General features: G+C 41.2%; 1 protein-coding gene across 1 annotated transcript in view; it reads right to left on the bottom strand.

The window, feature by feature from the left end:
• The window catches only part of LOC122565178 (E3 SUMO-protein ligase PIAS4-like), a 98,301-nt gene extending 86,263 nt beyond the window's left edge, over positions 1-12,038 (bottom strand). The window contains exon 1 of the mRNA XM_043720882.1: positions 11,514-12,038. Within this exon, the coding sequence (XP_043576817.1) occupies positions 11,514-12,026 (513 nt within the window). The 5' untranslated portion in view covers positions 12,027-12,038. The remainder of the gene's footprint in view (positions 1-11,513) is intronic.
• Positions 12,039-12,430: the final 392 nt, after the last annotated feature.

Raw genomic sequence — 12,430 nt, 5'->3', positions numbered from 1 at the left:
CCAGAAAATAGCACCGTCTAACTTTGTATTTATGGTTTATATTTTTAAAATTTAATCAAGAGACAGATCTTAATAAAACACCATCAAGAAAGAACCCATTCTACTCACTACTGTAAACGTACAGCAAGGTTACACATTAAAAGCTATGCACTTATCTATTCATGTGCTGAGCTCTTTCCCCCACAGATTCCTCCAAGGTCAGCTGTGAATTTCGCTGTTTGTTAATTTTTCCTAGACTCACTCCTTTGTTCAGATATACGTGAACTCAAACAGCAAAGGCAGTAACTGTGCACATTCATTGCTGTGTCAGTTGGCAGTGTAGGTTTCTTTCTCTCTCTCCCTCACTGACAATGTGATCACTGTCTTCCTCCTCTTAAAAGTGCCATTGTTTTGATCTTTTTTCCTCTTTGGTTCCAAAACCATGCAACAGCATATAAAACAGTAATTGCTGCTCCTGGAATTTGAGGAAATCACCTCCATAATCTAAAATACCTCAAAAAAGGAGCAGCTCTTACAGCCACAATTATTTCCCATCCTCTGTCTTAGATTAACTGTGTGGCATTATCACCATACTAAATACTTTGACCAGATGTAGCAACTCAAGACTGGCATTCATGAGCACTATAGGCCATCAACAGCAGCAGAATTCTACTCAAACACAATCTTTGTCCTCATGGCACATCCCCACTCTACCATTACATCAACCATGGTTCAACAAAGAATGCAGGAGGGCATGCCAGGATCAACACCAGACACACCTAAAAATGAGATATCAACATGGTGAAGCTAAAAAACAGGACTACTTGTGGGTCAAACAGCAACAATTAATAGATAGAGCTAAGCGATTCCACAGCAATGGATCTGATGCAAGTTCTGCAGTCCTGCCACATTCAGCCATAAGTATTGAGTGGATGATCCATCTCTACCTAATCTGAGGGTCTCCAGCATTACAGATGCCAGTGTTCAGTGAATTTGATTTCCTTCATGAGATCACAAAAATAGTTAAGGGCACTGAATGTGAGCCTTGACAATATTCCTGCAGTGGTACTGAAGGCATGTGCTCCAGAACTTCAGGCCTCTAACCAAGCAGTTCCAGACAGCTACAACACTGGCATCTATCTGACAATGTGGAAAATTATCCAGCTATGTCCTGTCACAAAAATATAGGACAGATCCAACCTATCTACTCATCCAATAAATCGACTCTAAATTATCAGTAAATAAGCAAAAGGGCTCAGCAGCAGTGTTATCAATAAGCATTTGCTTAGCAACAACCTGCAACTGTTGCTCAGTTCAGACCCCAACCTGAACAGGCCACTCAGCTCCTGAACTTATTGCATCAGGACAATAAGATTGCATCTGACTGAAGAGTCCCAGCAAAACTAAAGTCAGTGGGAATGGGGGTTTGCTTGTTTGGTGGTGGTGGTGGGCGGGGGGGGGGGGCTCCATTGTTTGCAATCACACAATCAAGGGAGATGGTTTAAATTGTTTTTTTTAGATTAGATTTTTTTTAGATTAGATTAGATTTAGATTAGATTACATTTCAGTGTGGAAACAGGCCCTTCGGCCCAACAAGTCCACACCGACCCGCCGAAGCAAAACCCATCCATACCCCTACATTTACCCCTTACCTAGCACTACGGGCAATTTAGTATGGCCAATTCACCTGACCCTGCACATCTTTGGACTGTGGGAGGAAACCGGAGCACCCGGAGGAAACCCACGCAGACACGGGGAGAACGTGCAAACTCCACACAGTCAGTCGCCTGAGTCGGGAATTGAGCCCGGGTCTCAGGCGCTGTGAGGCAGCAGTGCTAACCACTGTGCCACCGTGCCGCCCGTTTGAGGCGACTCATTTGAACTGCAGGACATTTCTACAAGAGTTCCTCAGGGTGGTATCCTAGACCCACCATCTTAAGTTGCTTCATCAATGACCTTCCCTCCAACATAAGGTCAGAAGTAGGGACGTTCACCAATGCCTCCCCAATACTCAGCACCATCCATAATTCCTCAGGTACTGAAGCAGTCTGTGTCCAATGCAACAAGACCTGGACAGTATTCAGGCTTGGGTTAAAAAGTGGCAAGTAATATTTGTGCCACACAAGTACCAGGCAATGACCATACCAACATCCTGGGAGTTGTCCAGAAACTGAACTTGACCAGCCGTATAAATGCTGTCAAGAAGAATAGGTCAAAAGTAAGAAATCTTGCAGCAAGTAACTAATTTTTTGACTGTCAAAGCCTGTCCGCTGTCTTCAAGGTACAAGTCAGAAGTGGGATGGAATACTCAAAACATTTGACACCATTCAGGACAAAGCAGCCTGCTTGACATCATATCTACAAATTTACTTCCTCCACTACCAATGCTCATTGATAGCAATGATCTTTCTAGTTTTCCTTCACTCTTTGTGGACCTCTGAGATCCATGCATTGGAATGACTTCTGGTATTAGAATCATGCAGCAGCATGACAATCAGTGTGTGTCTGTGAGAGAGAGAGAAAGGTTCCCAGCAGCTGTGCAGTGGTGTGTACCATTTACAAGATATACCCTAGAAATTCACTAAAGCTCCTTAGACAGCATCTTTAAAACTCCCAGCCACTAAGGACAACAGAAGCAGACAGATGGGAATACCACCCCTGCATGTATGCTTCTAAGCCACTCCCTGTTCTTCCTTGGAAATATAACAAAGTTCCTTCGGTGACACTGGGTCAAACCTTTGGAAGTCCAACAGCATAATGGGTCTATCAACACAAAATTGACGCAGTTGTTCGAGAAGGCAGCTCACCACAACCTTCTCATGGGCAATAAATGCTGGCCTAGCTACCTACCCCCACATCCTATAAATGAATTTTTAAAAACCTTCTAAATTGGATTAATCAAATCAGTACTTTACAATTTTTTTTGTCCACTGCTGAAATTTGAGAGTCTTGAAATAAGGTTTTCTGGAAGATTTTTTAAATAAGTCAATTATATTTAACAATGACCTGACTACATTCATTCACTCAATTATCATTTTTAGTATTTAAACTTCAAAAGTTGAAAATGGTTGTTGTTATTTCAACATGAGTAGGAAGCACAATTTCCTAGTGTACAGCTGTAGAATTTACTCAGACTGATTGAAATAATTTGTTAGAGTTTTTGATGAAGTAACCAGGAAGGGTGACGAGGGCAGAGCGGTAGGTGTAGTCTATATGGATTTCAGTAAGGCCTTTGATAAGGTTCCACATGGTAGGCTGCTCTGGAAGGTTAGATCACATGGAATCAACGGAGAGCTGGCAAACTAGATACACAGTTGGCTTGCTTGTAGGAAGCAAAGGGTAATAGTGGAAGGAAGCTTGTCGGACTGGAGGCCTGTGACCAGTGGAGTGCCTCAGGGGTCGGTGCTGGGTCCATTGCTGTTTGTTATCTATATTAATGATTTGGATAAAAATGTATAAGGCTTGATTAATAAGTTTGCAGATGGCACTAAAATAGGAAATCTCGTGGATAGTGAGGAAAGTTATCAGAAATTGCATAACGTTGATCAACTGGGTAAGTGAGCCAAGAAATGGCAATTGGAGTTTAATTGTGTTGTGTTAGTATTGTGTTCAGTTTTGGTCACCTTGCTATAGGAAGGACGCTATTAAACTGGAAAGAGTACAGAAGAAATTTACAAGGATGTTACCTGAACTCAACGATCTGAGTTATAGGGAGAGGTTGGACAAGCTAGGACTTTTTTCTTTCCAGCATATGAGACTGAGGGGGATTTTATAGAAGTGAATAAGATCATGAGGGGCATGGATAGGGTGAATGCACTTGGTCTTTTTCCCAGGGATGGGGAATCATGGACTGGAGGACATCAGTTTAAGGTTAGAGGGGAAAGAATTAAAGGGAACCTGAGAGGCAACTTTTTTACACAGAGGGTGGTATGCATATGGAATGAGCTGCCGGTGGAAGTGGTTAAGGTGGGTACATTAACAACATTTAAAAGGCATTTGTATAAATACATAGATAGGAAAGGTTTAGAAGAATATGGGCCAAGTGCAGGGAAATGGGGTTAGCATTAATGGACATTTTGGTTGGCTGGACCAGTTTGGGCCAAAGGGCCTGTCTCCATGCTGTAGGACTTGGTGACTCTAATTGTATTAGGTGTTCAACGGTATGTACTTTATTGTTTTTGAAAATAGTTTGTGGAAACCCAAGGCAAACGTTTGAAACATCATTCATGTAAGTTATTTTTAGTAATACATACTACATGTATCCCATATTTGTATGTGATCCCTTATTGATTATATACCTAGTATGGCCTTGTTTTTAAATGATGTACGTTCTAATGTTATTTCTTTTAAGTATTAGCATCAAATTATTTCTGTCCCCAGTAATTAATGTGTTTTCAAAAGTAATCTGAATGCAAACTAGAGTACTTGAATAACGTTTAAGTTACACTTATGTAACATCTTATTATAAACTACAAGAGGTTTACCAAGCTGAGGAATAGTATCTTTCTAAGTAATTTTTTTTAATATGGGTTAAACTTGAAATGCTTCTCAAGCAGCCATCACGTGTATTTGCATATTATTTGACAATTAACCAATCTTTTGTAAACTTACATATGTAGTGACATAGGTTTAAAAGCTGTAGTGGGGTAGAACTGGAGAAGGTGTAATTCAGTTCCTGTAATCAAGTATTATTACATTTATTGATAGTATTTATTCAGTCAATATCACTATAATTTGCTGATCATTGTTACAGTATTGTGTTGGGATCTTGCGGTGTAAAATTGGATGATGGTTTCCTACGAGGAGAAAGTGAGGTCTGCAGATGCTGGAGATCAAAGTTGAAACTTTATTGCTGGAATTGATAGTATTTATTCAGTCAATATCACTATAATTTGCTGATCATTGTTACAGTATTGTGTTGGGATCTTGCTGTGTAAAATTGGATGATGGTTTCCTACAACAATTTTGTTGAAAAAAAAATCTTCAGTTGCATTGCACTTTGCGATATCATGAGGCCGTGGAAGGTTCAGTATAAATGGAAATCTTTTCTTTTCCATTTTTATGGCTTTTGCTGGAGCAGTCCAAAACTAAATACATGTTCCCTCTTAATGCCCAGTCTTTTCCTCTGCTCTAAGAGTTTCAACAAAATCTCCAATCTTCCCCTGAAAGATGCAGTGGGCTCTTTATCAATTATCTCTTGTGGCTAAGCATTGCATGCATCAACAACCTTTCACTCAGAAATACTGCTTCTAACGTATACCCTCATTTGGCAACAATTTTAAATTGATGGCCTCCCAGCCAAAATAAATCTTTTGCTATTCATTCTATCAACATCTATTATATGTATTTTTAAAACATAGTGAAAATTCCTTTTAACATTCTTTGCTTCAGTGGAATTGGTTTGAATATCCCAATTGTCTCCCTATTACGATAGTTTCCAACTATGACATCATCCCTCGTACTCCGTGGTTTTAGTGTCCTTTCCATAACGGGTGTTATGTTTATGTGAGTTATCTAGATGGATCACCTCTGAATGTGCAATGCAGTCACAAAATGGAAGATGCAGTTTATTTTAAGCACGCAGGAGGGGAGTTGCGAGGAGGAATATCTTCAGAGCACAGCTTTGAATTGTGCTATGCACTCTTTTGTCAATTTTCTCAGGGCAGGTAGTTTCCTGGATTGTCATTGCTTGGAAATCACCATTAGTAATGAAGCTGCAAAGGCTATGCAGGTAACTTAAGGAGCCCTTTCACATTATCTATCAAGGATCTCAAAGAGTGTGATTACATGTAGTGCACAGAATATGACATTTACTTCATCATGCCTTCTCTTTCAAGTAATTAGATTACTTACAGTGTGGAAACAGGCCCTTCGGCCCAACAAGTCCACACCGCCCCACCGAAGCGCAACCCACCCATACCCCTGTATTTACCCCTTACCTAACACTACGGGCAATTTAGCATGGCCAATTTACCTGGCCTGCACATCTTTTGGACTGTGGGAGGAAACCGGAGCACCCGGGGAGAACGTGCAAACTCCACACAGTCAGTCCCTGAGGCGGGAATTGAACCCGGGTCTCTGGCGCTGTGAGGCAGCAGTGCTAACCACTGTGCCACCATGCCGCCCATAAATCTGTGATGCTGTCTGCTTCTGGGGAATAGTCTCCGCATAACATGCTTCCAACAGCACTATAAACAATTTCTCCCTCTAGGTGTATCCCATAGCTTTGTAAATGGAGAGTTAAAACAAAAGTGTTCAAGTGAAATAGGAATAGAGGACAAGAGGTGATTGGACATAAGCACAGAAAGATAGTTCAGCTTCCATTTTAAAGTGACACATTCAATCCTTATTTTAACAAACTTGCACCATGTCTAATCGAAATTGTATATGCATTTATTATGCTTTCCACTGCTGTGTAACTGTCACATAATCTTACAATGGAAATGTTTACAAGAAATGTACTACCTGTAAAAGATTGTCTCATGAAGCTAATTAGGATATGATTTAACCAGCGCAATTGGTCGCTTTGCAATTTAATTTCCTTCTGTCCTGGTTGTAAATATTCCATTATGAACTCTATATCTCTGTAGTGTCCCAGAGATGTTCCCTAAAGCGCTCTGCTAGGAGGAGTCCAGTCTCCCCAATGTAGAGGAGACCGCATCGGGAGCAACGGATACAATAAATGATATTGGTGGATGTTTTACCTGCACATCCACCAATATCATTTATTGTATCTGTTGCTCCTGATGCGGTCTCCTCTACATTGGCGAGACTGGACGCCTCCTAGCAGGGCACTTTAGGGAACATCTCTGGGACACCCGCACCAATCAACCACACCGCCCTGTAGCCCAACATTTCAACTCCCCTTCCCACTCAACTGAGGACATGGAGGTCCTGGGCCTCCTTCACCACTGCTCCCTCACCACCTGGCGCCTGGAGGAAGAATGCCTCGGAACACTTCAACCCCAGGGCATCAATGTGGACTTCACCAGTTTCCTCATTTCCCCTTCCCCCACCTCACCCCAGTTCCAAACTTCCAGCTCAGGACTGTCCCCATGACTTGTCCTACCTGCCTATCTTCCTTTCCATGATCCACTCCACCCGCACTCTGCCTCTATTCCTGATGAAGGGCTTTTGCCTGAAACGTCGATTTTCCTGCTCCTCGGATGCTGCCTGAACTGCTGTGCTTTTCTTGCACCACTCTAATCTAGAATCCCTTCAAACCATCCCTCCCACAATATCAAAATGGTTCTTATCAGTCACAAATGACATCCTACATGACCGTAATAAAAGGAAGCTATCCGCCCTTTCCTTCCTGACCTGTCTGAAGCCTTTGATACAACTGATTACATAGAATCCCCACAGTGTAGAAACAGGCCCTTCGGCCCATAAGTCCACACCGACCCTCTGAAGAGTAACCTACCCAGACTTATTCTCCTACCTTATTACTCTACATTTGCCCTTGACAAATGCAGCTTACCTACACATCCCTGAACACAATGGGCTTTCTAGCTTGGCCACTTCACTTAACCTGCACACCTTTGGACTGTACGAGGAAACCAGAGCACCCGGAGGAAACCCAAGCAGACACAGGTAGAATCCCCCTCCAATACCTCCATTGTCTTCCAGTTTGTTGGTACTGCATTTCTCTGGTTCCACTCTTATCTATGCAATAGTAGTCACAGAATCACCTTCAAAGGCTTCTTTTCTTACTCCCATGGTAACATCTAGTACCCCCAAGCCTTTATCCTTGTACCCTTCCTTATTTCTTAGCGACATGCTGCCCCTCAGTAACATCTTCCAAAAACACATTAATTTCCATACATATGCTAACAACACACCATTCTCCCTCATTACCATTACCATACTATTACTTCTGGCACCATCTCTAACTTGTCAAGCTGCTTATCTGACATTAAAGACTGTGTGAGCAGAACTTTTCTCCAATTAAATCTTTGGACCCACTGCAAATTTTGCTCCCTTCTGACCAATTCCATCCTTCGCCCTAGTAACTGATGTGCAACTAGATTGTTCACACCCTTGGTATCATATTTAATTCTGGGATGAACTTTCAACCACTGACCATCTATTTCTACTTCCATAACTCTGCATATCACTATTGCTGCTTCAGTACACTTTTGTAGAATCCTGCATCTGTGCTTTTGTTACTTCCAGACTTGACAATTTTAATGCACTCTTGGTCAGCCTCCCTCTTCTATCAACGTCATCAAAAATGTTGCTGCCTGTGTCCTAATTTATACCAGTTACCATTTACCCATCTTCCCTGTGATCAATTCACATTCTCATTGGCCTGGCCCCTTCCCATCTCTCTCATCTCCCCCAGTCTTACAACCCTCTTTGATGTATACTTTAATTCTGGCCTGTTGGGCACCTTGATTTCAATTCCTCCAGTATTGATGGCTGTGCATTCAGCTGCCTAGATCCTAACCTCAAAGTCCCTTCTCACATCTCAACCAATTTTCTTCTTTATGTCACTCTTTAAAACTTAACCCTTTGACTAAGCTTTTAGTCATCTGAGCTAATATCCCCTTATGCAGCTCAGTATTTTTTAAATAAAGCCTCTGAAATTCCTTGAGCTTTTGTTACATTTAAAATACAATTTGGTATTGTTGACAGTCAGCAGTTCCTAAAATCATCAGGCTTCCAAAACTGACAGCACTGATGCTGGAAAACAAGGGTTAACCCTCTGCACATGGAGGACAGAAAAGAGGATAATCTGCAGCACATAACTCAGAGGATCTCCATGATTGTGATAGCATGTTGTCTCCTCCACAACCTTGGAATTACCAGGATCTACCCAATGGACACTGCAAATGACTCTGCACCCTTGCTTTAGACACATTAGAATGGCAGCAGCAGTCTTGGTAGGTTGCCAAGAAGTAATAGCAGGGTCATCTGGAGAGAAGCACTGATGGAAGCACTAATACCGTTATCCTCAAAAAGGACAGCAGGTTTGTGCTTCATAATGCCATTATCTCTCTCGTAGGGGAGCACCTCAGCAATTCTTGTAATCTACTCCAGCACAAATTGCTGGACTACTGTGAAGGCTTAAATGTCCTATTGAACACAGATCCACATGGATCTCATGGCCTTTGAATTTCCACTGTGACACTGATTCATTGAGAGGTTTCCTCAGTAAAATGGAAATTGATACGGTGACCAACACGTGCACTTATCCTGGCTCTAATAGGCAGTATTAATATGGCGTGCCCACCACTCCCACTGTAGGAAGAGCGAGTCTAGATTTTGTGCAATACTCTTGGCCACAATGAAGTCAGAATGGTTTTGTAGTTCTAGCCACAGACTGTGCTTATCTGGCAACCCTATCAATATACCAACCAACTCTATGTTTTTGTACATTAGTGTTTGCCTTATTTAACTAAATCTCCAGAAGAAAACCTGATGCATGATCTGTTTGTATACAAGGTGATCTTTCCCTTATGGCCTGACTGTGACCCACTTATGCCCCTGACTCACCACATGTTACCCAGGCTCAAAGCTGGCCTTTAATATTCTAATGCTAGTATCTGAGTTGGTGACCTCAAGTGTTAAATTAAGTGATTGTGCTTCTTCCTGTGAACTCTCACATCTTACCACCTGAGGCTGCAGAGGTTGACAGTTCGGCAGTCACTGACATTATGAAAACACAAAAACTTAGGTGAAGGGTGGGAGCAAAGTAAAGTAAGAGGTTTGGGAAGAAAGGAAAAGGCCTACAGTTACTCCATCTGCAGCTTTCATTTTGTAGCATCTTTCAGGGTGAGGAATAAAACAATGCTCTATCATACTGTCATCCACAATGATCTTGGTAATATCTAGTACTACTAGCAATACAACACTGGTATCCATAGACCCGAGGATGCTGAGGCAATAGATTCATGCTGTTCTTCTGCTTGTTTTACCTGCTGTATGTAACCTCCTTTGCCATCAGAAACCAGTTGACAGTGGTGGGAAATCATTAGTAATTTACAATTTTCCAGAGACAGTATAATTTTACCAGTTTCATCTATGTTGTCTTTAACAGCATCACATGGGACCCATGCTGTGGCAGCTGCACTTTCACTCACTAGAGGTGGCGAATGCACCATAGGTAGTCAATGTGGCACAAAAGTTCAATGCATTCTGAGTGTTAGTGGTGCAAATCAGAGAGTCTGAGGCCAGGCAGAGGCTATCAATTGTCTGATTACTTCCTAATGTCTGATGTCTCAGTGAAGATGTGGCTACTGATTCGTTCGGACTTAATTGCACCTCTGTTTTGTCCTCCCTCTGCTGTTCCATTCACCTCAGCAGCACTCTCACTGTAGACATAGCAATGGCCTCTGACCAGCCTTGACATCATGCCCAATGACTGTATATTCAGTGCACATTCTTCCCACCTCTTCAACCTTCTCATTGTCCTTAATTGGCCGACAATTCCAGAGGTGTCTTCCTACTTAGATGCCTTTTAGAAGATTGAATCAGCAGTCTTGCTACAATCAAGTTCATGTCCAAACATGGTTCCACTGGACAGAAATAAAATATTGGGAAATTCAGCTAAGTATATCAAGAGTGGTAGAAGCTCTCCTCTTTCCCTGGCATACCAGTTTGTCACTGAATACTCAAAAACATTTGTAGTGCATTGCTACAGCTTCCCTTTTGGGTATGCTGTACCTTTGAAAAGGGTAGATTACTAGGAGCACGTATAATGCTAGCTGACCCTAAAGCATGCAAGAGTGAAATACACAAAAATGAGTATGGGGCTGCTCAGGAGCCATTTGCAGTTACACTATAATCATGCAAATGAAGTGGATAAAGGAACCTAGCTTGTTTTCAAAGTCCAAATAGGCCACCAATTAAAGCCCCTGTACCCAAAAATTTGCATAACTGAATTTTATGGTCTTTAAGTTTCAAGTGTTAAGTTTCTTGGGATAGATTGGGTGTTTGAATAAAAACTTTAATGAGGTCATTAGAACACACATTGAACAGCCAAATCAATGAATACATTTAATCATGTTATAATTAAATACATAACTGAGTTTTTAATATTTTTGAACCCTTATTTCATATGGTATAAATTGAAAAAAAATTTGAGAAAGCATTTTGAAAGAACTGAAATCTGGTAGGTGTCCTGCACAACCAAATTATGCTGTTTGAATGATGAGATTGCAAGGCAACTCCATAATAAATGCTGACTGATTAATTTATGATGAGAAAAAGTTGACATAAAAGTGCATCATAAAACCTGACTAGAAATTAAGGGGCTAATTTTGAGTGATAATATAAAACAGTGGCTCATAATTACTCCTGGTTTTGAAAATTGAGAGAGATGTATACTGCATGGCTGAATTAATATTTTCTGGTTGAACTTGTTGACCAAAGTCAAAACTAGCCTGACGTTGTGCACACTGTGGAAAGATTCTAATTGTATTACAGATTTTATCCATACATCTCGATCTCCCACTGCAGTACACAAAATAATGAAGACCTTTTACAGTTTTAAGATTTTCATATTGATGTTCATACAATGATTCACTCACTCGACACCTTGCAAGTGGATCAGGAGATTCCTCAAGACTTCGACTCATGTTACGAAGACGCTCTCTTCGTCTTTGCTGGCTCAATCTTATAGTCTCTCTACGTCTTAGGATTCGCTCAAACTCATTTAATTTAGCAGCTTCTCTATTTCTTGCAAGTTGTTCATCAGAATCCTCATTCGCAGAAGATTCTGCAGTTTGACCATTAGGAAGATTTTCCTGTTGCTCTTCTTGGCTTAACTGTGAAACCTCTGCATGATTTTCTGGTTGCTCAGTTTCACTCCCAGTAGTCTGTACTGGACATGCTACTTGTAGTCGCTCTGCCCTCTCAGCCCCAGCTCTAGCAGCACGAAGACGTTGCCGTCGCCTTCGCTGCCGTAATCGATTACCCAATCTAATTCGTATGATTGCATCTTCAGGCTCCTCCCTCTCTATCTGGAAAACAGACACTTCAACTTCAACATGTTCTTCTGGCCCAGAGTGGACTTCATGATCAGAAGACATTGGTGCATCCATTCTGGAAAAGAACTGTTTGGTAGAAAAGAGATTAGGAGTACGAAGAGAGACTAGTAACTATCACATAGGACACCCACTAAGCTGAAACTCAAATTCCAAGGGAAAATAATGACAATTAAACATATTGAAAAACTCAAAATTAAATACAGTAGCACAAACTAATGTTGACATTTTAGGGAAAGGCATGCATTAAAGCAAGGGAATGAGTAACCTAACATTATGACCATTTAGATACGATCTAGTACAAGACTATCCTTCATGAGAGTAAAGGACAGCAAATTAGAGAGAAAACTAGGAATGTAGTAAGAACAATGTAAGTCGTAAAGGTAATGCTTTGGTCTACTTCAATGGAAGTAAGAAAGCAAATTTTGAGACAAGATAACAATTCTTTGACAAAATTTAAA

Source organism: Chiloscyllium plagiosum, chromosome 31 (assembly GCF_004010195.1).
Source record: "Chiloscyllium plagiosum isolate BGI_BamShark_2017 chromosome 31, ASM401019v2, whole genome shotgun sequence".
Classification (NCBI taxonomy): Eukaryota; Metazoa; Chordata; class Chondrichthyes; order Orectolobiformes; family Hemiscylliidae; genus Chiloscyllium; species Chiloscyllium plagiosum.
Note: the sequence above shows the minus strand (reverse complement) of the source record. Positions and strands in the feature narration are given on the sequence as shown.